Source organism: Bemisia tabaci, chromosome 7 (assembly GCF_918797505.1).
Source record: "Bemisia tabaci chromosome 7, PGI_BMITA_v3".
In the NCBI taxonomy this organism is placed as follows: Eukaryota; Metazoa; Arthropoda; class Insecta; order Hemiptera; family Aleyrodidae; genus Bemisia; species Bemisia tabaci.
The window spans coordinates 24928917-24952820 of NC_092799.1; the positions used below are offsets into that span (position 1 = coordinate 24928917).

Here is a 23904-nt window from a genome sequence, read left to right on the forward strand (position 1 = left end):
GTATTACTTGTGGGGACTGAGAATGAAAAGAGCAGCAAGATAATTTCGGATTTTTCGTGTAATTTATGAAGTCAGTTTTAAGCTTGTAAAATTATGGATAATTTTCACTCATAGGACAAAATTTATGGCTGCTAACAAAAAGATTAGACTTACATTCATCGATGGAAAAATATAATGAGAAAATGTTTCCAGATGCAGCAACTAAAAACAAGAGTTATAGTCATGACTGGAACAGATATTTCGACTAAATATTCCAGTTAGACCAACCAGAAACCCTAAATCGGGCCGATTTAAAATCTGCTCATGGTGAACCTGTTTCAATAACAGCCTTCTACTATTCACCACTTTGTTCAAGATATTTTTAGACTTCTACTCAGTTATTAATTCGACTCTTGTATCAATTTTCTCTGGATTGATTACTTTCCAAGGATACCTAAAGCTGAAGAACGTTTCCGAGAGGTCATGGAGATTTTCCCAAGTTCAGACCTTTTAAAATCGTCATTTTTAAAGCGATTTAAAGAAGAAATTTGATTTTTTTCAGAGAAAAAGAAAATTGGATTTGCAGATATTGGTGGTTTATACCAGAAAGTTCTATACAGGATTACTATCCTGCGGGACATCCTGAAAGATTTCCAAACTAAAAAATCATTATGAAAAAGGGTTCGGAATTAGAAATGTGGCAATTCATCTCCTCAAAACTTAAATCGTTTTTTAGTAGGTATCAGTCGATGTTCAAAAATTATTATGTCAGTAAGTATTGTTTGAAATAAGGAGAATAGTGAAAATTCAAATGCCTCCAATAAGGTTGACCGAAGAATGATTGCAATTGATAATGATTATAGGATTTCATAAAAGTCATGTTAGAGAATGGAAAAACAGACTGATAAATTATTTAAAGGGTATGTGAAAAATTTAACAGAAAAAAATAAAAATCCAGTCGTCATAATTGTAATTCAAAAGAAGAATATTTACAGGATATAAAACAGAGATTAGACATTGACTTACTTAGATCTTAATAAAACTGGAGTAAACCCTGGGAGAAGAGTATAGTAGCGAAAATATGTTGGAATAGTTTAGGGGGAATTTGAACAGAGGCAACATATGAGTCAAACAGTATGCAACTGACGTAAGAAGATTTTATGAGATACTACCTACTTGATGTTTGATTGACAGATATAAATGTAAATTATCTGACAAAAGAGATGGTACAGATGGTAATAAATTTCAGGATTATTACGTTGAGAATAGTGCTAGTACTAATATTTATATATATAGCTTTATTTACAACAGCAAATGCTAGACTAAGATTGTATGAAAAATTGGATTCGTTAGGCGAGGCTGCATGGGATTGTAGTACTGACTCATTGTCAATAGTTTGCGACAATACATTATACTTAAAATGGGTGATATGCTGGTAGGGTAGACTCATGAAATCCAAAAAGATGAGAATGTAAAGCTATGGGTATCGACTGGTCCTAAGAGTTACCACTTTAAAGATAATTTAGGTATGAGTAAAACTAAATTAAAGGGTTTGCACTGGATTATCAAAATTTGGAGACATTGAATGGAGACTGAATTTTGAAATTAAAAGAGGAAAATGAATGAGAACTTAAACAGTCTACTGTGGATTTGTCTTCTAATAAAACAGCCAAAGATACCACTTAAAAGGAAAAATATAGTAAATGCATTAGAGAACGAAAAGTTCAAATTTGAATAAAATAATTGGGGACTTAACTCTAAGAGTTTACAGGAACCTCCTCTGCTGAAAAACTTTTGATTACTGGAGAAAATGGACTATTAAAATGAATGTCCTGGACGCAGTTTATTCCCATAACTTTTAATGAATATAACTCATACCAGTGTCATTTTTTTTAATGAACTACATATGTATTTCTACTAGGAACTTTATGAAAGAAATATATTTCTTGATTTTGTTGTTGATTTCTAAATATAAAGAGAGATTGATAATTTCTTGATTGATATTTTCTGAAATTGATATTGATTCATGGGGAAAATTAGAAAACTGGAATGAATGTCCCAGGTATTTTTCTATACTACTAATATCTACATGAGTCAAATATACATCAGTGCAGTAAATGAATGGATGCTGTTACTTGGCTTTTAAACCACAGCTCGGAACTTAGGTTACCTGGTTACCTGCAAACTGTATTTCACAAAGATGGGAACAAAAAAGTTTCAATGAGGGGCCAGAAATAAAAAATAACTAGAAAAACAAAACTAAAGATCCTTACATTTATTCCTCCCATAAATTTGATATGAGAGTATATTGTGCACTCTCATAAATTTTGTCACTGCAGAGAGGGGAAATGATACTTGTAGGTACTGATGAAATACACAGAAATAGTCTTCCCATCTTGACGTAGCTATTCAACTAGTCTCGGATTGCATTAGGGATTTTGTAACAAGTAAAATGTCAAACACCTATCAGAATTTGGATTTTTTCGGAGAATGAAATTGATTTTAGCAAATCTACAACGCTGTAGGCAGTTAATTACACTTCTCCAATAAATAGCTGCCGATGAATAAAATAAAGCTTTACTTCGGAGTGCCTTTTAGATCAATTAATTTATTTTTTTGAGAATGGTGCATACTGATGGTTCCTTGCTAATTTAATTTTTCATCATAAGAGTTTAGTTGCAAGATCAAAATCTTGTACATTCTTTTTGTCTTTACACCAGATTTTGAGTAAAAAAATCGACCAAATTGACATTGTTTTGTGAAGAGATTGTTCTGAGATGAATGATTCAATTAATTTATAAGTACATTAACAATTTTAAAAAAAAGAGGTGGATCTGTTGAAATCGAATTGAAAAAATCAACACTCATAAATGGAAAATGTTAAGTAAAACAATTTTTTATGGCAATAAGAAGGTTATCTCCACAAAATTTTAAGGGAAAATGTTCATTGGTTTCCTTCCAAGAAATAAAACAGGATATGTAATTTGGAAACGCCAGGATGTAGATGCGCGTTTTGCTCGACTCTGTCAGAATATTCCTTCCATTTCTGGCTATAATCATTGATCTCACTGAAAGGGGACTCTGATTTTGGTCCAAAATTTGATCGTGCAACAAAAACCCAACTGACCGCTGCACAAAAAAAAAAAAAAAAAAAAAAAACTCCTTTGGTAAATCTTACAGAAGAAATAATGAGGAAAATGACCATTAGAGTAACTAAAAAGACAGTTGCAATATATCACAGCATTAAAAAAATCAAATCTATCCAGATTGCCTATCAATAATAATATAAAATTAGTCAAATTAAGAGAAAAAAATAAAAGCAATTTTAAAACTGCGGAATAGCTCTCCTTCGCCACTTTTGCTTGGACAGCCATTCTTTCCATTAAAATTTAATTAAAAACTTTTTAAATTCATAACCAGAAACAATTGATTAAAAAAAGAATGCAATTTTTTTTAAAATGAAAAAAAAAAAATCGTTTTTGACATCGAAAAGAGAATCAACTAGATTAAAACGATTACAGAAAATGACAAGATTTTCTAAACATGTTTTGTTCAAAGGTGGATCTTTAATCTTTAGTATTTACAGGAACAATTCAATAGTCGATTAATCATTTGAAGATTGTTGGTTCTAGAACATTATCTGAAAAATGTCACGAAGTTACATGTAAGTGTAGTGCATCAGGTGTTATTATAAAAAAAATGCGATCAGAAAATATTCTCAAAGCCTTCAGGAAACGTTGGAGATTATTTTGCCTCCTGATTTGCAATATTTACTCAGGAGGAACTTTCAGAATTATATCAAAGTATTTTCTGATCAAATTTTGAATATTAATACCTGATATACAATATCATGGTATGAGTATCAAAAATTCTTTAAAAATGCCTTGAATTCAGAAATCAGTGATCAGTGATCGAACTTTTCTTGAAAAAGCTGTAGAACAACTTCAACCAGATAAAAGCAGACGAAAAAATTTCTGCATTATATCCTCCTGTCATATTCTACATTATCCATTTTGCATTTAAGACCATGCAAGACCATATCATGTTCTGACAAAATAGCTTTCTTTCTTTACTTTTACCCTTTCAGTTGGACTGAAACAGCTTTGCCCCGAGGATTCTTAGGATGCTTCATAAAAATAGCCTAAGCTTTTTGAAAAGCACACTGATTAAACAATTAAATGATAACAAAATAATTAAACATAACTCTTACGACTAAAAAATGCAAACAGACACTAGTTTCCCACTTCATTTCCACACAACAAAATTGAAGTTGCGTTTTTCTGAGCCTGCGTGTCAAAGAAAAATCCATGCCACCAACTCTGCTATGCACCTATTTCACAATTTTGAATGAAGCCACTTTTTTTTTGATCGTGCTGTTTCATCTGCTGGTGTTACAATGGGTCAGTAACACCCATTTTTTTTTACTCCATTCTCTTGAAGTACTGACTGAGTAGAGCTCCCAGTAATTTATTCAGATTTTTTTTACTTAAAATTATGGAGAAAGTCGATTTTGAAGTCGCCAAAATCTGGACCCTTTGGAAACAATATTTTCAGCAGTCTGTTATGATGTAGGCATGCAAGGTAGTTCGAGTCCGCTCACTGGCTATAGCCAAGCTGAAGACATGGCCTGGTTACATCATCACTACTGTCCACCATTGGATGCTCGGATTTTAGTAAGCTCCCCCCCCCCCCCTCTCAAGAGCTGTTTTAAAATTGTTTAATGAACTTCTTAATTTTTTCATGAAATTTCACATTGGGATCAACTGTCAGATACACTGCAAAAATGTTATCCCACTGACCCATTACGCTTCCAGCACGAAATCTGAGGAAACGTAGCTCCTGATGAGGACCAAAATAAAGAGTGATGAACACATGGATGAGTAAATCAGTATGTATGAACACGCTATAAGACAAAATATAAGTAAATATAAAAAAAAGAATGGTACAAATAAGTCAAAAGAAATGAATATACTATCGCCCTATCAGTTTAATGAACTAGAACAGGAGTTAGATATTTCGACACACAGACTTATTTTGTAGGTAAGATCTCGATATAGTTCTCTAGTTTCATGAAGAAGCAACCCAATTTACTATTCTTGGGTTCATTTCTACATTAGAGGAAACCCTCAGAAGCAATTTTCGGAACCTAGAAAAGAAAACTGATGTTCAGCTATGGACATACAGGTCAAGATGGTTTTGCTTTTTAAAAATTATTCATTTTAAGGCTTCTTTATCTATTTCTATCGAACCATCAAGAGGTAAAGAGGAAACCTGAAGCGCTCCTCCTAAATGGACCACGAGGCAAAGTGCAAATTTACAAATTGCTTTACATAATTTCTCATCAAAATTTCATGTAGAGCATGATAAGTGCAACAGAAACTATTTGAAGTAATTCCTAACCCAGATTTTAATGTTTTTCAATGCATGAAGTCAAACTTTCCACTCAGGAAGACCATAATTTACAAGAGTTAAATCGCACAGTAAATGTTGCTGTGACGATCTCTGCAGTATGAAAATATGACAAGTTCAATCTGGGTGCTTCGACTCAGTTGTTGAACATTGTTTACACTTTGTAAAACACAAGGAGCAGAGGGAGCACAGCTTGATTAAAAAGCCTGCCAAAATCATCGTAAAGCACAATTTGATTCACGTAGACTCTGATCTTTCTTGTGAGTGGGCATTCAAATTTTTCAAAACTATAGTGCTGAATAAAAACGTTAGTATCTTGCTTTGGAGTCATTTCAGTATTTTCGAATCCTGCATACAAGATACTAGTTTGAGAATTTCATCGGCAGTATATTAGAATGCTTTAAGTGCATCCTGGCTGGTGGTCCATTGGAGAGGACCTCAAAGAAGAATTTTGAAGGCAACCAACTGGGATGGAAGACTTTTAATTCTTCCACTATTCACTGACATATTTGAAAATAGTCTGCATGCTCTATTGCAAATATCTTGGCTTCTACAATGTGAAATCGCCAAATTTCATGGCTTTGTGCTAGCTGTATGTCAACCTATTAAAGTAACATAAAGATGTACCGGGAGCCACTGAGCCCCTACAGGTGCGCCACTATGTTTTGAAGTAAAAGAAAACCTGTAGCATCAAAAACTGAAAATTGATATTTTGGAGCTCAGATGAGTTTTTTTTTGCTGTAACAAACCATTTGATTTTTCACCTCAAGGGTTCTTTTGCTAGGCATCCATCATCACATAGAATATTAATTTTATCTTCAATGCTGCCAAAAAAAGACATTCATTGGTGCAATTTAGTTAAGAAACACGGTTGCCATAAGTAAACACCCTCTGAAAAAGACTAAGCAGGCATTCATGAGGATTTAGGTGGACTCAAAAGATTTAGATTCTGCAACTCAATTTATTCTGAAGTTTTTTACTTGGTACTTAGGTATTAAAGAGATAATGATAAAACAAAATCACTTTCTGTGCATTTGCCATTTAAACGTTATCCGATTGGTGAATGTGGTAGGCTCTCCTCTTGTGTGTATTTGGTATTTAGTTTATGATGTGCGACGATGTGTCAGTAGAAAAAATCTGAAAAGGCTGCGATGATACTCAAAAATTAAAATATTCTTCCTTTCTTATAAATGGAAAAATGAAGTGAAAAAAACGCAGCCAAGAGTACAAGTTTGTGAACAAAAGGATTCATCAAAAAAATCCAGCACCTTTAAGGCTTAAAATTAGCACTATTTCCAAACTACAAAGAAACAAATGCCAACAAAAACAAAATAAAACTTACTCAGCTACAGTTGAAAACCACCGGTGGATCTAGGGGTGTTCAAGCTATCATTCTAAAGACCTTAGTTGTAAAATCTTCCAATTTTTGAAGAATTCCTGATTACACTGCTCCATGTTTCAGTGCTTGAGGAGCATAACAGAAGGCTCCGTCATAGAGTCAGGCTTTTGTTTAATGGAGCAGTATGGCCTTTGATTAAAAAGCTAGATTAAGTAGTGTACAAGTTGTTTGAGGCAAGATTGTTGAAGACATTATTTAGCCTTGCCATCATGTAGTTTGACAATGGTGTAAATTTTGCCTTTAAAAATTTAAATTCTACTATAGATAGCAACAAAAAACAAAAGGGGAACAGAAGTACCTAACATCAGATAAAAATGGAACAGATATCCTTTCAGTACATAGTTACAAATTCTATAAAGTAGACAGTCAAGATTATCAAATGATAGGATAAATTACGCAACTGCTATGCTATACGTAAAAAATGCATGGGTTGGGTAATGTTAACTTAGTTCATGGGATACCTGGTAAGAAATTTCTTACGAATCTGAGTATTGAAAGAACAGTACAGCAATTTGGGAGAGAGAACAATTTGATGACCACAATGAAAACCAACTAGGATGTAGAGGCATCCTTGCGTCTTGAAAACGAAACGATAGAATGTATTCCTTTCACTGAAGTCTGAAACATAAATTTATGAAAGTAAAAAGGCAAGTCTGATGATGATCAAAAGCCAAAAGCATGGCTGCAGAGTGCAAAAGCAAGCTATATACTTTGAGAGCTTTGGATGTAGATTCACCTAGATGCTAGGTTGTTGTGTGTAATGTTTAGCAGATAGAGATAGAGTTGAATTCAAAAGTTTCAAGAGTATACTAATGTAATACAAATGATGAAGACGGGCTGATATCACTCACTACAACATTTAATGAAATTAAACGATGGAAAATATACAACCTTGTACCTCTACTTGGAAGATCACAAAGCTGTAGCTTTTCCTACTTTAAAAGGATAATTTATCACCAATACCTTTTTCATTACTGCACACAATTTTGAGAGATTTTTCTTAGCCCTTCCGAGAATATTTCTCAAAAAAGTCTCATTATATTTTTTTAAAAAGATGAGGTCATACGGGAAATTGTGAAACACCTCCATCAAGATGTACGTTAATTGCATCTTCCTCTTCAAGTTCATCGTTCTTCTTTATAAGTATCCCAATTACACAATTAAAAGGCATGTGGCATCTTGTTCATTTTTCACTTCTCTTGAGAAAAAAGTTTGTTTCTTTTCCCAGAGCTTTTAACAAATTTACCTGTACTTACTTTTTTCTTCGAACCACTGAGGAAGTCCTTGTACATTTCTGACCGTAGGTAGCGCGGGTAACTATCACTTTTCATTAGATGATAAACATGTGCCTGAGATAACAAATGAAAATCAATGTTAACATAAAAAAAATAGCTGAAGCAGAGATATGGATCATATTTGATAGTGGTTTGATGTTCAGAACGACAGAACATAACCTCAAACAAAAATTTTAGGATTTAAATCAGAAAAGCTAAAAAGGAGAAAATTCCGAAAAATTTCACTTTTCATTGCCATGTAGTACTCATGAGAATCAAAGATCAATCACAAAATCCTGTCCTACAGATTACTTGATTGACTTTTGAGGCTATGTTTACATGTTGAACCAATCAGTATCCATACGATCTCAGCCAAAGAATGCCTGTTTGATGTATTGAGTATGATCCATTCACAGAATATTCTTTTCCTTTCAATCCTCTATCAGAAAAAAAACAGCATTCCATTATTTCAATTTTCTACAGTACCTCAACATTCTCCCTGCTTTACTCCTCTTCCTCCCTGAAACTACATTATCACAGATTTTTTATTGTCCCTTCGATTCATCCATTTCTCAAATTCGTTCTCATCATTTGATGCACTAAATTATCTTGATTTTCTCTGCGTACTTTGGTACTAATTTTAACTGAAAAACCTACTAACAAAGATTAAAAGGAGGGGTTGCGATTTGAGCCAAAATTGGCCCCACCACAGAATCGGGAAATTTTTTCATATTTGATGGTTGACGATGCATATCTGACAGAAATAATCGAGTTTCGCCGATACTCACAGATACTGGCGGCAAGACAGGGGCCTAAACATGGCTCTGAAGCCCAAAATAACTGAAAATTCGTGTTTTTCGCGGTTCTACTTCAGATTTTGTCCTGGGACCAAAGGCGACCGGTCTTGAGCTTTGAATATGAAGGCAGGGGCACCTAGGTTTATAACATACTTCAATATGATCAACCATCGCATTTGGGCCCAAGTTCAAAATTGACCTTTCCTAACTCTATAGCCCGAAAATGCTGAAAATAATACATATTTTTTGCGTTTCTACCTCAGATTTTGACATGGGCCCAAATGCGACGGTTGATCATATTCAAGTATGTTACATACCTCCGTGTCCCTGACATCATATTCAAAGCTCATGACCCGTCCTCTTTGGACCCAGGTCCAAATCTGAGGTAGAACCACAAAAAACATGGATTAATTTCAGCATTTTCAAGCTAAAGAGTTAGAAAAGGTCAATTTTGAACTTCGGCCCAAAGGGGACAGTAGACCATATTCGAGTATGCTACATACCTAGGTGTCCCTGACATCATATTCGGAGCTCATGACCCTTCCTCCTTGGACCCGGGTCAAAATCTGAGGCAGAATCGCAAAAAACATGGATTATTTTCAGCATGTTTGGGCTAGAGAGTTCGGAAAGGTCAATTTTATACTTGGGCCCAAAGGGGACAGTTGATCATATTCAAGTATGTTACATACTTAGGTGTCCCTGACATCATATTCAAAGCTCATGACCCATCCCCTTTGGACCAAGGTCGGAATCTGAGGTAGAACCACGAAAAAACGCGAATTTTCAGCTATTTTGGGCTTCAGAGCCATGTTTAGGCCCCTGTTATGCAGCCTAAAAATGTGAGTGTTGGCAAAACTCAATTATTTCTGTTACAAATGCATCGTCAACTGTCAAATATAAAAAAATTTCCCGATTCCGTGGAGGGGCCGATTTCCCTTCCTTTAAGCAAGATTTTTCTTGTAACAGAATCACTATTATATCAAAGTTAATTATAAATGATAAAATTGGGAGGAAAAAATCACATTATCTTGAAATAAAACCACCATTTTTTGTGATTAAACTGCAGTTTCATTAAAAGAAAAATAAAAATTGCCATCAAATTAGATAACATTGTTTAAATGTTGATGATACCAAGGATTTTATTGCAATAAAAAGGTAATAAAATTGCAACTAAAAAATTGAAACGATAAATTGTCAGTTTTCCATCAAAAAGTGCTACATGGGTGCCCTGAAAAGTCAAGTTAAAATTACAAGAAGAGATACTTACCGCTGCAGTGTCGTACGTCCATCGATCTGGAGTAAGCATATTTTTCTTTGTCAGTTCATAACTTTGAGAATCAACATTTATTGGGCATTTTGCATCAGGAGCTAGGAATTCAGCCCAAATTTCATTCACTTTGCCTTCAACATCTTTTTGCGGCAATGCTTTCAGTTCTTGGACTGCTTCCCAAAATCTGCAATAGTAAGTCATCAATAAAATGAAAATAAATTAATGGAGATAATAAGGGAGGTCTCCAGTTCGCTGAGCGGATTAACATTGTTTGAATTGTATACATTTTGTTATTTTAAGAAAAAAAATTGCTTAATTACTTGCTAACAAGTACCGGATTCAACATTTGTGACTAACAGTGAAAAAAACAGTCTTCATATGTCAACTTTTATTAGAGACCCCTCAAATCTTTCAGCCCCCCCCCCCCCCCCCAGAGTCTTCTGATTTTTATCAGGGCCTGCTGTGAAAAGACAATTTTAAAAATAGTTGGGTTAACAATGTTGATATCATGTCCTCATTTTGAAAGGGCTACATGAAGTGCAGGATTAATACTCCATTAATCCTGGTAAGAAAAGTTATGGGTTTTATTTTTATCCTTATGAAAAGGAACACACTGAAAAAAATGACCTGAATACTGAAATTTGACACGATGACAGACTATTGCTGGAACCCCACTCTTTCAAAGAAAAATCCAGACTGACAAATTAAAAAAACAGAATGGACCAATAAACAGGGTAGAAACTACTAATTCTTACTAAAATACATGTATGGTGGGTGATGGGATCACATACATACATATACAATGGACACATTGAAAATGTTTAATTTTAACTTATTGATGAGAATTCAGCTGTTTTCGTTAGGTTGATTCAAACTTCTCACTTGCCGGGGAAACCAAAACATGTAGTGCTCTAGTACATCTGAAAAGTACTCAACTTAATTCAGTAAGTTTCACACTGAAATTACTTTTTCTCTGTGTTAGATTTTTTTGATAAACTAGGTGATAAAAAAATATGATGTAGAAAAAGAGGAAGAAAAGGTAAAAGACAAAGTCTAATTATTCGTCATGTTATAAGTTTGTTTTCAATGACCAATTTGACTATGTTCATTTTGGTTCTCCCTGCAAGCGGAAAGTTAGTAAAATTTGATTTTTGTGTGAACAGTGAACAGTGAACAGTAATCTTTCACTCACATATTAATTTTGGGTAATTTCTGCATGTTCTGCATGAAATTAACAAGAAAAAATGTCGTGAAGGTCTATAAGACATCAAAAAAAAATCCTCTTGCAACTGCAAAACAGGAGGGTTTATTACTGTTCATCTTTGCAGACTCTTCTAATTAGACAGTAAAAATGGGAGTAAAGCCCTTTGAAGAAATGATGAAGAAAGAAAGAAAGAAAAGAAAGAAAGAAAGTAGTAGTAGTAGTAAGATAAGTTTATTTTAAAACAGTGCTTTAGTATCTAAGGCCATTTACACCTCTGTGTATTTACATGAAAGAGAGAAAGAAAGAAATACTCACTTGAGGTTTTCTCCGCTAAATTCTTTTTCCAAAAATTTTGTAAGATGATCTCGCCCAACAGGATCTGCTAAAAGTTCTTGGAGACTAAAAGCCCACCTCTTGACTCGCCGAATAGTTATTTCTTTCCTGTAAATAAACATTGAGAAATGACTTATTTTGATCTGTACTTCGTCGTACTGGTGGTACATACAACTGTACTTGATAAATGTTTGATATAGGATGCTGAGTTACGACCAGTTGCTTCGGAGTTTAGAAAAACAAGAAGTGTAAACAACTTAAACTTATTTCTTTAGTTGGTCTTGTCATAGTAATGCATAACACAAAATAATTTCTTTAGAATGACAATGAAAGAAAAGGTGAAATGCTGTTTTATATGAGCTTGGCAAAGATAACAGAGGTACCTTTTAAAGATGACTGTTACATCTCAGTATGATTACAAAACTAAGAGGATACAATTTTTTGACCAGTGAGTTCTGTGAGCTTGAAAAATTCAGTAAAAACTGTGAGTTAATATGCTAAATCAGAGAAAAAAATGAAATGATAGTAAAAGGTGAAGGAAAAATGACTTACGCTAGCTTTTCCTGATCCCACAATTCAGTGGTGTCAGAGAGCCATGGATTTGGAAATTCCGTGGAGGTGAAAAATGGATCATACTCAATGTATTGTTCAAAGTAATTTATATACCTGCAAGAGAAAAAAAAAACAACGATTTTCAGTTCCTTGAGATTCTTTCTTCTTTCATTACTTATAAAAGTACTACAACTTATAAAACAGCTTATGACCGTTTTGATAACAGTGCTTGGGCATTTTTTGTTTTTGCTCTTAGAGAGATATTTGCCTTCATTTTGCCTTATCACTTCGAAAATTTTCAACTACTGACTTGGGAAAATTTAAGAATATGAAGGCAGAGGTTCTATTTTTTATCGATAGAGTGAGTGAACGCAGTAGAAAATGATAGAATGTCATTGTCGGAAGAAAGGATTTTAAGGTTCCTTAGCGAAATTCTCTGACTTTTTAGAGTTTGGCGAAATTCTCTGATCGTCCCAGGTGTTTGACGACTTTTCAAGAACCTAGCACCATGTTTTTAAATGACTAATTCAATTACTAAATACAGGGTAAATTATGAGAGACATATCCTGATTTTCCTGAGAGCTTTAAATACCTTAAGTAACTATACAAAGTCCTCTGCACAATTAAAAGAACAACTTTCAATATTTTACATACGTTTCTGCAACTTTAGAAAGCTTGATATTCCGCCGATCTAACTTGAGTTTTAGCCCTATGACCTCTTTTTTTGCTTCTTGAATTGTTTTGCTATTCTGAACATTTATTGTGGCAGGAACGTGAACTATGGGAGTTGTTGATTCTTTTCCACTTTTAGACTGAGTTCTAGTCATCCGACACTCTTTCCGTTTATCAACCTCTGTTGTGTCTACACATCCAGGCTATAATCATAAAAATGAACAAGAAGTAAATGAAAGCAATAGTAGAATGGTAGTGACTACCGATATCTGCAAGACTGTGGGTCGATTGTTGAAATTATGCTTTTGCCAGCTGGACAAAGGACTAGACTAGGATGGAATTGAGCTAAGTGACTTGTCGACCATATCATTCTGACAGCTGAGATTCACAGGAAAGTTCTATATCTGGCCATTCTATGGATGTTTGTTGTCCAAAAAACATGGCTGACCAATTACAAAACTCCATCTCACCCTAGTCTTGTCTTGTCCGGTGCACTAACAATAATTTCATCAATTGCCTCACTGAAATATTTGCTTGAAAAAATTGAAACTGACTTTGAGTAATAGTCTAATATGTGACTAACTATGTGTTCCGGATTCTTCAGAACCTAAAGATGCATCCCAATTCTCACTTGTGAGTGTAATAATTTGAGCAAGACTTTCTGACATGAGAAATTGGCTCCTCATGAGACGATCCGTAATATACAGCTAAATGGTAGAGTAAATTGGTAGCTTTAACATGCTAAAGGACTCCAAATGGACGTATGTTAATTTATAGTTGAGATTAAAACACAAAACATTGAAATACTTTTGAAAAACTTGAAAACTGCAGAAAACAAACTCTCAGATCTTGTATAAAACTTGTCAGCAAAAGCAATTATTTTGGCAGCCACCTGTCATCACCCCATCCTGTTTAACTTCGATAATAATGGACACGAAAATAATTGTCCTTATTTATGAGTCTAATTTTTCATCAACCAGTGATACACCAGTTTGGACTGGTTGCTCCATGTAAAACACGATGACTCCAAGGTGAATGAAACGACGGTGTGTAAAACCTCAGTGGATGATGTCATACACCACTTTTTTATGGACAAAATGTTTGTTAATGTAGGACTTAGAAATTTGACGTTTGGACAGATCTTATTAGTTTTTTCTCCAACCATAAAAACATGATTCTGTGACTAGCGCAACAAACCCTTTGGAACGTAGACTTAAGATGGAATTATACATGAAAAAGATTGAAAGGGAGAAAAAAGTAAATGGTTACCATGGGTCGATGAACATCCCAAAATGCACGTTCTTGACTGTCTAGGACCTTTCTTTCTAGTTTGTCTCTTTTTTTGTCAACTTTACTTTGAGCTTCTGCTTGCATAAAGATGAATTCCCATTTTCGGGATAGGATTTTTTGAAGACTAGCAAGATTTTCAGCCTCATAATCAGCTAACTCCAAGCGCGTTTTATTCTGCATTGTACGCTTGCACAAGTAAACAGCTGCAACAAAAAGAAGAGAAGTTATTATGAGTTTTTATTTGAGGAGCAAAACAAGAGTGAATAGTGAATACAGTGTCATCGAAATTGATTCTACAATAAAACCTTTTATTGAAAAATAATTACCTTAAGTATTCACAAACTCAAAGCCCAAAGACAACAAACATCAAGATTTGAACCTCAAACTTATCTACGGCAATTAATTTTAGATTTTTTGGTTTATGATGAAACTTCCAACAAGACTCCCGCGCCGCCTGAGAGCTGCTTTCTTTTGTAGAAAGGAATTCTTCAGAAAATGGTTGAATAGATTTTGACAGTAGCCAATTAGAAACCCTCCAGGTGCCAGGTGAAGAAATACATTTGAAATTCCAAGCACAGAGTTTCTTCTCTTTTCTAAATGAAACACTGAGTCAAAAATGAGTGTGACACTAATCAAATGTCCAGAATTTATTATTGCGGCCAGCCAAGTTTGCAAAGTTTTTTTCCCTTGAAAAAGTTGTCCAATTAATTGCAACTACGAGAGTTTAAAGAGCCCCTAAGGTAAGAAACATCTACGTTTTCCAAACCATGTTAAGGAGGAAAAGAATCCCCCGGAAAATCCAGGCGCGCCATCTGGGGGATGGTAGACCAGGCACTAGCCCGGCCCTGCGTTTTAGAGTCAGGCCACAGAAAAACACTCAGTACTTCGAAAAAGGAAAAAAGGCCAAAAAAGTCGTCGGAAGGAGATGTGGCTTGCTTCTTTGCTACTTCTCCCACTAATTCATTGAAAGGTAAAATAAAATAAAAAAAATCTCGTCACTTTTTAACCAGCCCTGAGCACATCATTTTCAGGTGAGGGAGGAAAAAACCATAGTTACCATATTCCGTATTATCTGGTTTCCAGCAGTTCGATGGCCAGAAGTACGGGGTCTAAAAAAGAGAAGAACAGTGGTTGATTTATGAAGGATAGAACAGTCTTTGAAGAAACAGTGATTTTGACTATACTAGAATGTAAGCAAAGCAGAGCACTGCCGCAAGAAAATTAATTTGAGGATACAATGACTATTTTCTTGGAGTATGGAGTAATTTAGACTACTGACAGATTTATTACAGATTTCATTGATTGAAATATAGGAGTCTCACATGATAAAATCTTAACTAATCAATATCTGGAAAAGACCAGTGGCTGCAGAGTAAGGGTTGGAGGTGTAATTCATTTTTTTCCCCTTCATTTTTGGGAAAGAATGTTTGACATATCGGCAGCGTAAGTCTGCGATTGCGTATCTTGTCTGTGGTGTCTGAAAGTTTCCGCCTCTATGTTATTTTTTTAAAAGAGAACAAATCGACATCATTCCTTAAATTTTTTGCACAATTTTCTTCGCACAGAGAAGAGAAATCACGGCAGTTTTAAAGTATGCCGTTGTGTAGTTTCCCGTTTAAAAAATAAAGTATGACAGGAAGTCTGCGACGTCGCATACCAAGTTATGTGATTGCCGACTTACACGGTCGTTATTTTCTTTATTATACATCCATCATTCTTGATTCTAAGAGCTCTTTTAGACCTTATGGACTGATCAGTCATGATTCAATGAAAAAACAAGTAAAAGCCAAAAACCAAAAACATGGAAGAAAACAAAAGCCAAAATTGTTCACCCATCATGACATCCCAAACTTCGGCGAACAATTATGACTTATGTTCTCCTTTCTGGGTTAAGGTGTTTTTAGACCTGATGATAGGCGTGACAACAAAAATGCTGTAACAGGCTGTAAAATTATAAAAAACTTTTGAAACTGAAAACAAAAGGAAGAAAAAGGTACATAAACCTTGCTGTTTTGGGCACAACGGTCCCTGATATGAGGAATACTACATAGATTTTTTTTACCTGGAATCGATAAAATGTATTGTCATTTTTCACGGTAAGCATATGGTCATCGATGGGGAATAAGTACCCATGAATTGCCATGAGGTGGGCTAAATGAAGAGCTTCCGCTAAAAATAGATGGAAAAAGAAAAAAAATTAGAAAAATTACATGATAGTTTGTGATGTGTATTACAGAAAAGAATCAAGAGATCCTCCTTGAGTCTTTCTTATTAAAGACCCTTTTAGAAAAGGAGTAGCATTTTCTGGTGCCGTATTACAACACTTGCATTAGCAGAGAAAGCAGACTTTTATATGATTTCACAAACAAAGAGGAGAACTGTTGACAAATATATCGTTAGCTAAATTTGGAAAACGCATGACTGAATTAGAGTGGACCAAAATCTTCTTGATTGTTTTATTTTTTTTTTTTATGACTTTTCGAACATTATGACTTAAAAAACGCACAGAATATTGAAGGAAAGGTAAAGAGAAATCAAAGAAAATTTTAAAAAATTATAACAAGACATTTTTCTCTTAAAAAATAATATACAAAAGAAAAGTTGCTAAGTCTCATTTTCAGATACAAGTTTTCTGAGTTGCCTTACATGATTTGTTTTACACCATGGAGATATTTTTTAGACTTGAATTTCAACCGAAGGTGTGCTGTCTGTTTCAAATCATACTTTGAAAATAAGCATTTCTATCGATGTACACTTTCCGCTATCATTCATCTTTTATTAAAAACTAATTTCAGTCATTTTTTTCAAAATTTTTGGGCTACAGGACTTCTGTATGGACGAAATTTGATAAAATATCTAGCGATTCAGTCCTTGTACTTTTTCCTCTTTAAAAAATAGAGTGTGAATGGACGTTTTAAAAAGCTGTAATTCATGTTTTTGAAGCCGAGTAATAGCACAAAGTCGAGCAGAACGAAATGTACCGGCAAAATGTCTCGCAGACACTTGCGTGCATTAGCAGGAACAAATTGACTTTTGAAAAACACATTCCACACCAAAACAGATGTAAGAAAATGTGAATTCAAGTGAGAGTGATGCTTTTCATTTCCTATAGTCAATTACATAGTGTTCATCTTACTGTTTGTTAAGTATTTGATTGTGGGAAGATATTCAGAATTCTCACTTAGCTAATCCGTAATTACTAATTGATCGAACATCATTTTTTGACAAGTACAAAAAACTCAACGTGAGATTTTAGGCTTCCTTTTAGATAAAAAAAAAGAGAAAAAAAATCGACAGGATACACACAGAAAGAAATGCTTATCTGAAATGAGCAACTTGGCATTTCCTGAGAATTAAAAACAAATTACATTCAATAGCCAGAAGAAATGAACAGCAAGCTATATAAACCAACTAACTCTAGGTAGAACTGATAGCATATTGATGGCCAAACTCGACAACCATGGATCTTTGACTCAGAGTTACTGCGCCTATTTTATTATTTCCAAGAGAAACATGTCAGCTTCAATGCTTGAAATTTCCATTGAGTGTTTTTAGATATCAATTTGAGGAAAAACAGGACTACAAAGGAAATTTTTGGCCTTTTTGAAACTGCTTTGTCGGATATACAAAGCCTTTTATTCTAAAGAAGCTGATGCAGCAGATCTGTCTCATCTTTCCTCGAGTATGGCAAGGTAGGAGGAGCTCTTCTCAGTTAAAATTCTGCATAGGATTTCTGTTCAATACAGTTCTTTTAAGCATAAATACGTTCAATTATTAAAACTCATCATCCTTAACATGTCATAAAGTGCATCATACCGAATTTACCGGCAAGGTCTTCTTTATGGAATTGAACTGATCAGTTTTCCATTAAAAAAATAAATTATGAGGCAAAGTCTACAATATCAGAAACCGAGTTAGCTTGGTTTCCGAGTTTAGCTATCAACATAAAACATGCTTGATGAGCAGCCATATAAGGTTCAGTAACACTCAAATGACATGCAACACATCATTCACTGAACCAAATTGTTCATGCTTCCACTGGAAATTTAGACTAAATGCTTGAAACGAAACAAAATTATGATAAATTATCATTTTTTTTTTTTTTTTGTGGTAAAATTGCTTATTGGACAATTCTGTCTATTTTGTGCCAGTAAGATTTGGGTGGTACATCATTTCAGTTTATGCGCTGTGGGCTAATTGTTGAACAGCTCACGTCAACGCAACAAAACATCAAGAATTTATACATTACACAAAATGGAAAAGAATTCATCTTAGTTCACCTTGCCAATGTGGCAAGAAATCAGCTAGCTCTTCATGAGCTAAGTGTAAATATTAATAGGTCATTTGTGACAGAGAAGAAGGTTCTTGAAGGACAAGGTTTCAGAGGCCTAACTCATTTCTAATAAGACAATGCAAAGAGAAGATAACCTCTTGGGAATCCTGTATTGTACAAAATAACAGTACCGTCTGATTTTTTGGGTTCTTAAGACCAAACAGCCGAGCACACTGCTCTTAGTTACCCTAGGTCCATCAAGTCCCCCTGAAGTCCACACCCATCAATGAATCAATTTTGCAAAAAGTGGTTCATTTATTTTTTCTCCAATTAGCCATTCAGATGGGAATAAAACAATTTGCTAAAAAACTCCAACATCCCGTCTTACGACCCTTGCGTTCACTGCAATCCGTTTGTGTTTGAATAAAAAATTGTTGAATAATTGTATCAAAAGCTAAAAATTAAAGGAATTGGATCATTTTAGACACACATTTTTTATGCACTTGATTAAAGCAGATTTCATTTGTTAGATACATGTTGAGATTACACCCGGTGAAAATTAAAGATAATTTTCATTAGTATTAAAAAAAACGAGAGAGCATTGAATCTGGTTGCAAGATGAAATAGGACAATAATGATATAATTTATCAACTTGGTATTTTTGAAAATTTAATCCATATTGAGTAAAAAGGAGTAAAATTTTAGGAGGATTGAAGATAAGAAAGTTTAGGGACTGATTAGATGGAAATTTAGAATCTCTACAGTCCTTACATTTGAGGAAATTAAGGGTGAAAAAGAGGTAAATAATATGAGAGCAATGCTGCGAATAAAAATTATGTCAAGCACGGACGAAACAAAAGAAAATGCATTAAGAACAAAAAATTAGTGTCAAATGGAACTTACAGAGATGATTAAAATATTAAGGAGGAAAGATTTCACAACCGCAGAACTTCAGAACTTTTTCATAGGTACTAAAAATATTTGAAATCAAAACTACTGAGTAACCGAGTTGTATGGTAATGGAACTTCTGAATATATTATTCCCTGACTGACAGTTTTTTTACCCTAAAATTCCCCTCAGAGGGGTCCTGTCCTCCAGGAAGTATACTGCCATACCTATATCAGGCTGTTTCCTCCCATTATACTAAATTAATTTTTGGGGTCATCCTTCATGTACACTTGGGCATAACCAGTGAAGCAGTTCCACCGCACTCGAGCATAAAACAAAGTCAGTAAAAATGAGCCACCAGTAACCTCCGGCAGTGAGAGGTTAACTAAAGGATCTCCGATAGTTTAGAAAAATCCCTATGGAGTGAAGCACATCATTTTACCTTTTAATGGAGAAAAATGTTTGTCAACCACAGGTCAACACCCTGGCCCGACCCATAAGGTGATTCTGCCAATTAAGGGTCAACACTCAAACACAAAGGATACAAATTAAAAAAAAATTATAGGATATAGAAAATTGTCAACTAAGTACAGTGTGACTAAGTACCTACTAAATATCTATGGAATGAGTCTGCACTGCAAATCCTACAGATTTTACTTCAGTTTTCCATTTTACTTTAGTTATCCATTTGATGGTTTAAATCAATCTAGATTTTGATAGTGCAGCAAGAAAAGCCATCAAATAAAGGTCATTGTGTAAAATGCTTAATGAAATACAGTTGTCCTCATTTCAAAGAAAAAAAATCATGCGAAGAACATATCTCCAAGTAAAGATTTGCGGTTTGACTTATCACTAAATGTCATGAACTCTCACTGTAGAGCTGTAGCTTGATAGGGCAAGTAAGTACGTTAGAAAAAAGCATAAAACATCACAGCAATGCATGTATTACCTAACAACAACCACGAACACAGACCACACACAACATCCAATATTCGTACCCTGATCCTGAACATCTAAATTCTTGAGCATCCAAGAGATGAGATCGGCTCCTGGGGAGGGAAAAAAAATTCAGTTTAGAGAATTTCTGCAGAATTGAGGAATTTAATGCAACAACAAAGAATTTTTAAAGAAGTTATCCTTCTTATAAATTAATCTACATGCATTTATTATGAGTTCACACAACTTGACATATTACCCATCTCAATGTTCAACCTTGGAGACAATAGATCTCAATTGTGGAATTTCAAAATTTCTGCTCCCATTAAGTTATTTTTTTATAAGAGAACCATACTGAGTTTGTTGTTTCGAGTTCCGTAAAATCTTCTTCAAACGGAGGAAAAATTCCACAGAAAGCTGTTCCTTTCAAAGGGAACCAAGCTAACTTCATGGCTTGAAAGTTTAATGGAATATTCTTCAAACAGCTAGCAACTAGGCGCCAAGCCGCACTCGACAATCACAGCTTCTTTCAGGCTACAGCCCAAGCATCTAATGGCAACCTAACATCCTCTTGCTTCTTTTCCTGTCTAATGGTCCATTCATTAATGATTACTAAGTTAAGTTATGAACTTCCAAAATAATCCTCCATTTATGAAATTTCCGAACTCCAAAACCCTCCATACTCTAACCTAAAAATAGGATGAATACAAAAAAAAATGGGTTTTTTCTCAACCTTAGTAGCAAAGACCTCTGAAAACATTTTTCAAAAACTCTTGGAAGAACTGTTAATATGGTCATATCATGAAACCATTTTCGGCTATTTTTTTTAAAAGTAAAATTTGAGAAAAATTCAAGGAAAAAAGTGTTAAAAGAACTCTTTAAATATCACTTAAGTATTTTAACACTTTTTTACTTAAATTTGACCGCTCGTAAATTTCACTTTAAAAATAACCAAAAAGAGTTTTCTAAAACGAACATTTTAACAGTTTTTTTTTCAGAGTTGTCTATTTGAAATTTAAGAATTTTATAAAAGTTTTAATAACAGTCGTTGCTACTGGGGAAATCTTTTGAGGCAAAAAGACTTTGTGCGCATAAATGTGTCCGATTGTACCAGCATAACAGAATGTACAACGAAGAGCTTACCTATAAAAACTGAGGGAATTTTGGTCATGAAACTTTTGACTGTGCGGACAGGTACTCCAGTGTTTTCATCTTGCATCCGTTCAATAATTTGTTCCATCTGCAACAATACACACAGAGATATACCCATATTAAAACATATAAAAAGAATGGAAGAAAACAAAAAAATTTGACATAAACATGGGAATCAGCAACATCAATTTTTCTGCTCTATCGTTTTTTTCTTTCACTTTTATTGCTTTGATAATAATGAACATTTTTGAAGAATTAATTAATTAATTAACTGCCCTACACTAAAGTGAGGGTTCTCTAGGACAGGAGTGAAAAAAATGCAGAAAAATTTTAAAGTCCAAATTCAAATTAACATAAAAGAATAACATACTAAAATGATTCGATGGACGCCATATTTTGTGTCAGAACGGCATGCGATGTATCGCATCAATTGGTTCCATTTTTTCAGCTCCTCGTCATTTTTCTCCAATTTGGAGATTGCAATTCTGTTGTCAGAAGACTAAAGCACTCACTTACCAATTTTAACAAAGAAATTCAACGTAATAAAGGCGTCGTTTTTTCAGAGAGAAAATATCGCATTCGAGTGCAGTTTCAATATCAGTATCGAATGCGGTGTTTTCTCTCTGAAAAAACCACGCCTTTATTACATTGAATTTCTTTGTTAAAATTGGTAAGTGAGTGCTAAAGTCTCCTAACAACAGAATTGCGATCTCAAAATTGGAGAAAAATGACGAGGAGCTGAAAAAATTGAACCAATTGATGCGATATATCGCATGCCATTCTGACACAAAATATGGCGTCCATCGAATCACCTTAACTCCTTGCGTGTTGTGAATAGTTTTACCTTAGATTCAGAAAATGGTAAGTAATTCAGTGCCAGAAGATTACATTAAATATGATAAACCCCCGCCCCCAAAATCGGTTGGACAGGAAAAATTTCAATAAATCCAGACAGGCAAAAATGCCATCATGAGTGGAATCCTCAAATGCTGTCATCAATGGCAGTTACCTATCATAGTTTCTGTCGCTTAAAAAATTCAAAGACCCTCCAAATAGAGAGAAACACTGTTGTCAGTCAATACTCTAGGTAAGACACATTAAGGAAAATCAAGATAAAATTTAGAAATTAAAGTGTTGCAGGATGTTTAAAATCTAGCAAAGATATTTCCTCATGAATGAATTCAACAGGAGTGAAGACTTGAAGAACCACTAATAAGCAACGAACACTAGACCCCACAGAAACTCTTCTATTGCACGTCATGTTTCTGTAACTGTGTTAGCATAACTTTCATAAAATGTTTCCAGAGAGGTTAAATAATAATCCTGGAGTGAAAAAGTGTGAAACAGATGTAAATCACATAATGGTTATCATATTTCATTTTCACTTAACGTTGTTGGAATATCCGAATGGCAACTTACCTTCTTGTAAACTAAATGGTTCGGTGATTCATCACTAGAATGAGCCGCAATTTGGGGCAGAGGTTGACTCGCTGATATGTTAGCGCGATTGGGTTCCAGTTTGCGCCGTGCGGCTTTTTCTGAGCTCATTGTGACCATAGCTCCAGGACTCTTCTCAAGGAGCACGCTGCCTCAGCTTGCCTGCGAACTACAGAGGGAGCAACATGTTAGGACAATAAGAGCAACACAGCTGAAATTTACAGGGAGTTAAGAGAGTCATTTAACATGTTGATAAGGAAATAATCTATTCAGTTACTTGGCATTTGATTAGCCCAGCCTCTTTTTGGCTGCCATAATTTGATGATATAGCTCGTCCGTACATAATTGCGTCAAGTCTAGTCTCGACAGTAAACCACTTTGGGGATAGGAGAAAGCAAATAGTTTTAGTCGAAAGAATCAAAATAATGAGTGGTTCATGCTCACCTGAACTCACAAAGTATCAGGAGGAGAATAAATGACAGTCATGAGTGTGGGGAGCTAAGCATCTGACATAATTTGGCTGGAGAGACTGGCATTGTTCATGTCCATGGCCTAGCCCAGTTCCTAGATATTGATGCACTAGCCTATTGAATCACAATTCAAGTCTCTAATAAATTGAAGCATGACGGATTTTCAGAGAAATATTAAAAGACACAGGGAGACTTTTGAGAAAATTAATTTCACTGTAAATGATTCTTGGAGATTGGAAATAAAAACACATTCGGTGATAAACTGATAACGTTTCTCCTTGCGATAACTTCGAATCAGTCAACTGAAGTGAAGTGAAGAAATTATGATCATCTGAGCCTGCAGAAAGAGAGAATGCAAAACGCAAAACTTACCTGTTCAACTCTTGGTGTCCTGAGACTTTGACTTTTGAAGACGATAAAATACGATCCTTATAAATTGAGCACCATTAATAAGAACTAATTCACGATTCCTAGCAAGTTTTTCATTTTTCTCCGTCATGCTATTTTTGAAAACGAAGGAATGAGAACAAAAATGTAGAGATAAAATGGGAATACATTTTTGTCATTA

At 34.5% G+C, this 23904-nt stretch overlaps 1 protein-coding gene across 3 annotated transcripts; it reads right to left on the reverse strand.

Annotated features, from left to right (window-relative positions):
- Positions 1–932: 932 nt before the first annotated feature.
- RSG7 (Regulator of G-protein signaling 7) lies at positions 933–23888 on the reverse strand. Of its 3 annotated transcripts, XM_072302365.1 has the most exons (14): positions 23709–23888; positions 23311–23450; positions 22849–23035; positions 21421–21517; positions 20340–20390; positions 16242–16348; positions 15237–15288; positions 14159–14382; positions 12872–13092; positions 12218–12331; positions 11648–11773; positions 10126–10312; positions 8044–8136; positions 933–7405 (listed from the first exon to the last, which is right to left on the reverse strand). In XM_072302365.1, exons 3-14 carry the CDS (start codon positions 22984–22986, stop codon positions 7340–7342), a joined length of 1476 nt encoding a protein of 491 aa, XP_072158466.1. In that variant the 5' UTR covers positions 22987–23035; positions 23311–23450; positions 23709–23888; the 3' UTR covers positions 933–7339. The 3 variants fall into 3 exon arrangements, with proteins under 3 accessions (XP_072158466.1, XP_018899893.1, XP_018899894.1); XM_019044348.2 differs by lacking the exon at positions 23311–23450 and having other exon boundaries at positions 23709–23865; XM_019044349.2 differs by lacking the exons at positions 23311–23450; positions 23709–23888 and having other exon boundaries at positions 20291–20390; positions 22849–22983.
- Positions 23889–23904: the final 16 nt, after the last annotated feature.

What these genes read in the sequence shown, in the direction of transcription:
- RSG7 (XM_072302365.1), bottom strand. Translation starts at nt 22,986, where the DNA reads ATGGTCACAATGAGCTCAGAAAAAGCCGCACGGCGCAAACTGGAACCC. An exon ending in CTTTCTAAAGTTGCAGAAAC is followed by an intron (nt 12,332 to 12,871) that starts GTATGTAAAATA and finishes TTTCTCTTGCAG; the next exon opens with GTATATAAATTACTTTGAAC. An exon ending in TCAGTGGTTCGAAGAAAAAA is followed by an intron (nt 7,406 to 8,043) that starts GTAAGTACAGGT and finishes TTTATGTTTCAG; the next exon opens with ACTTCAGTGAAAGGAATACA.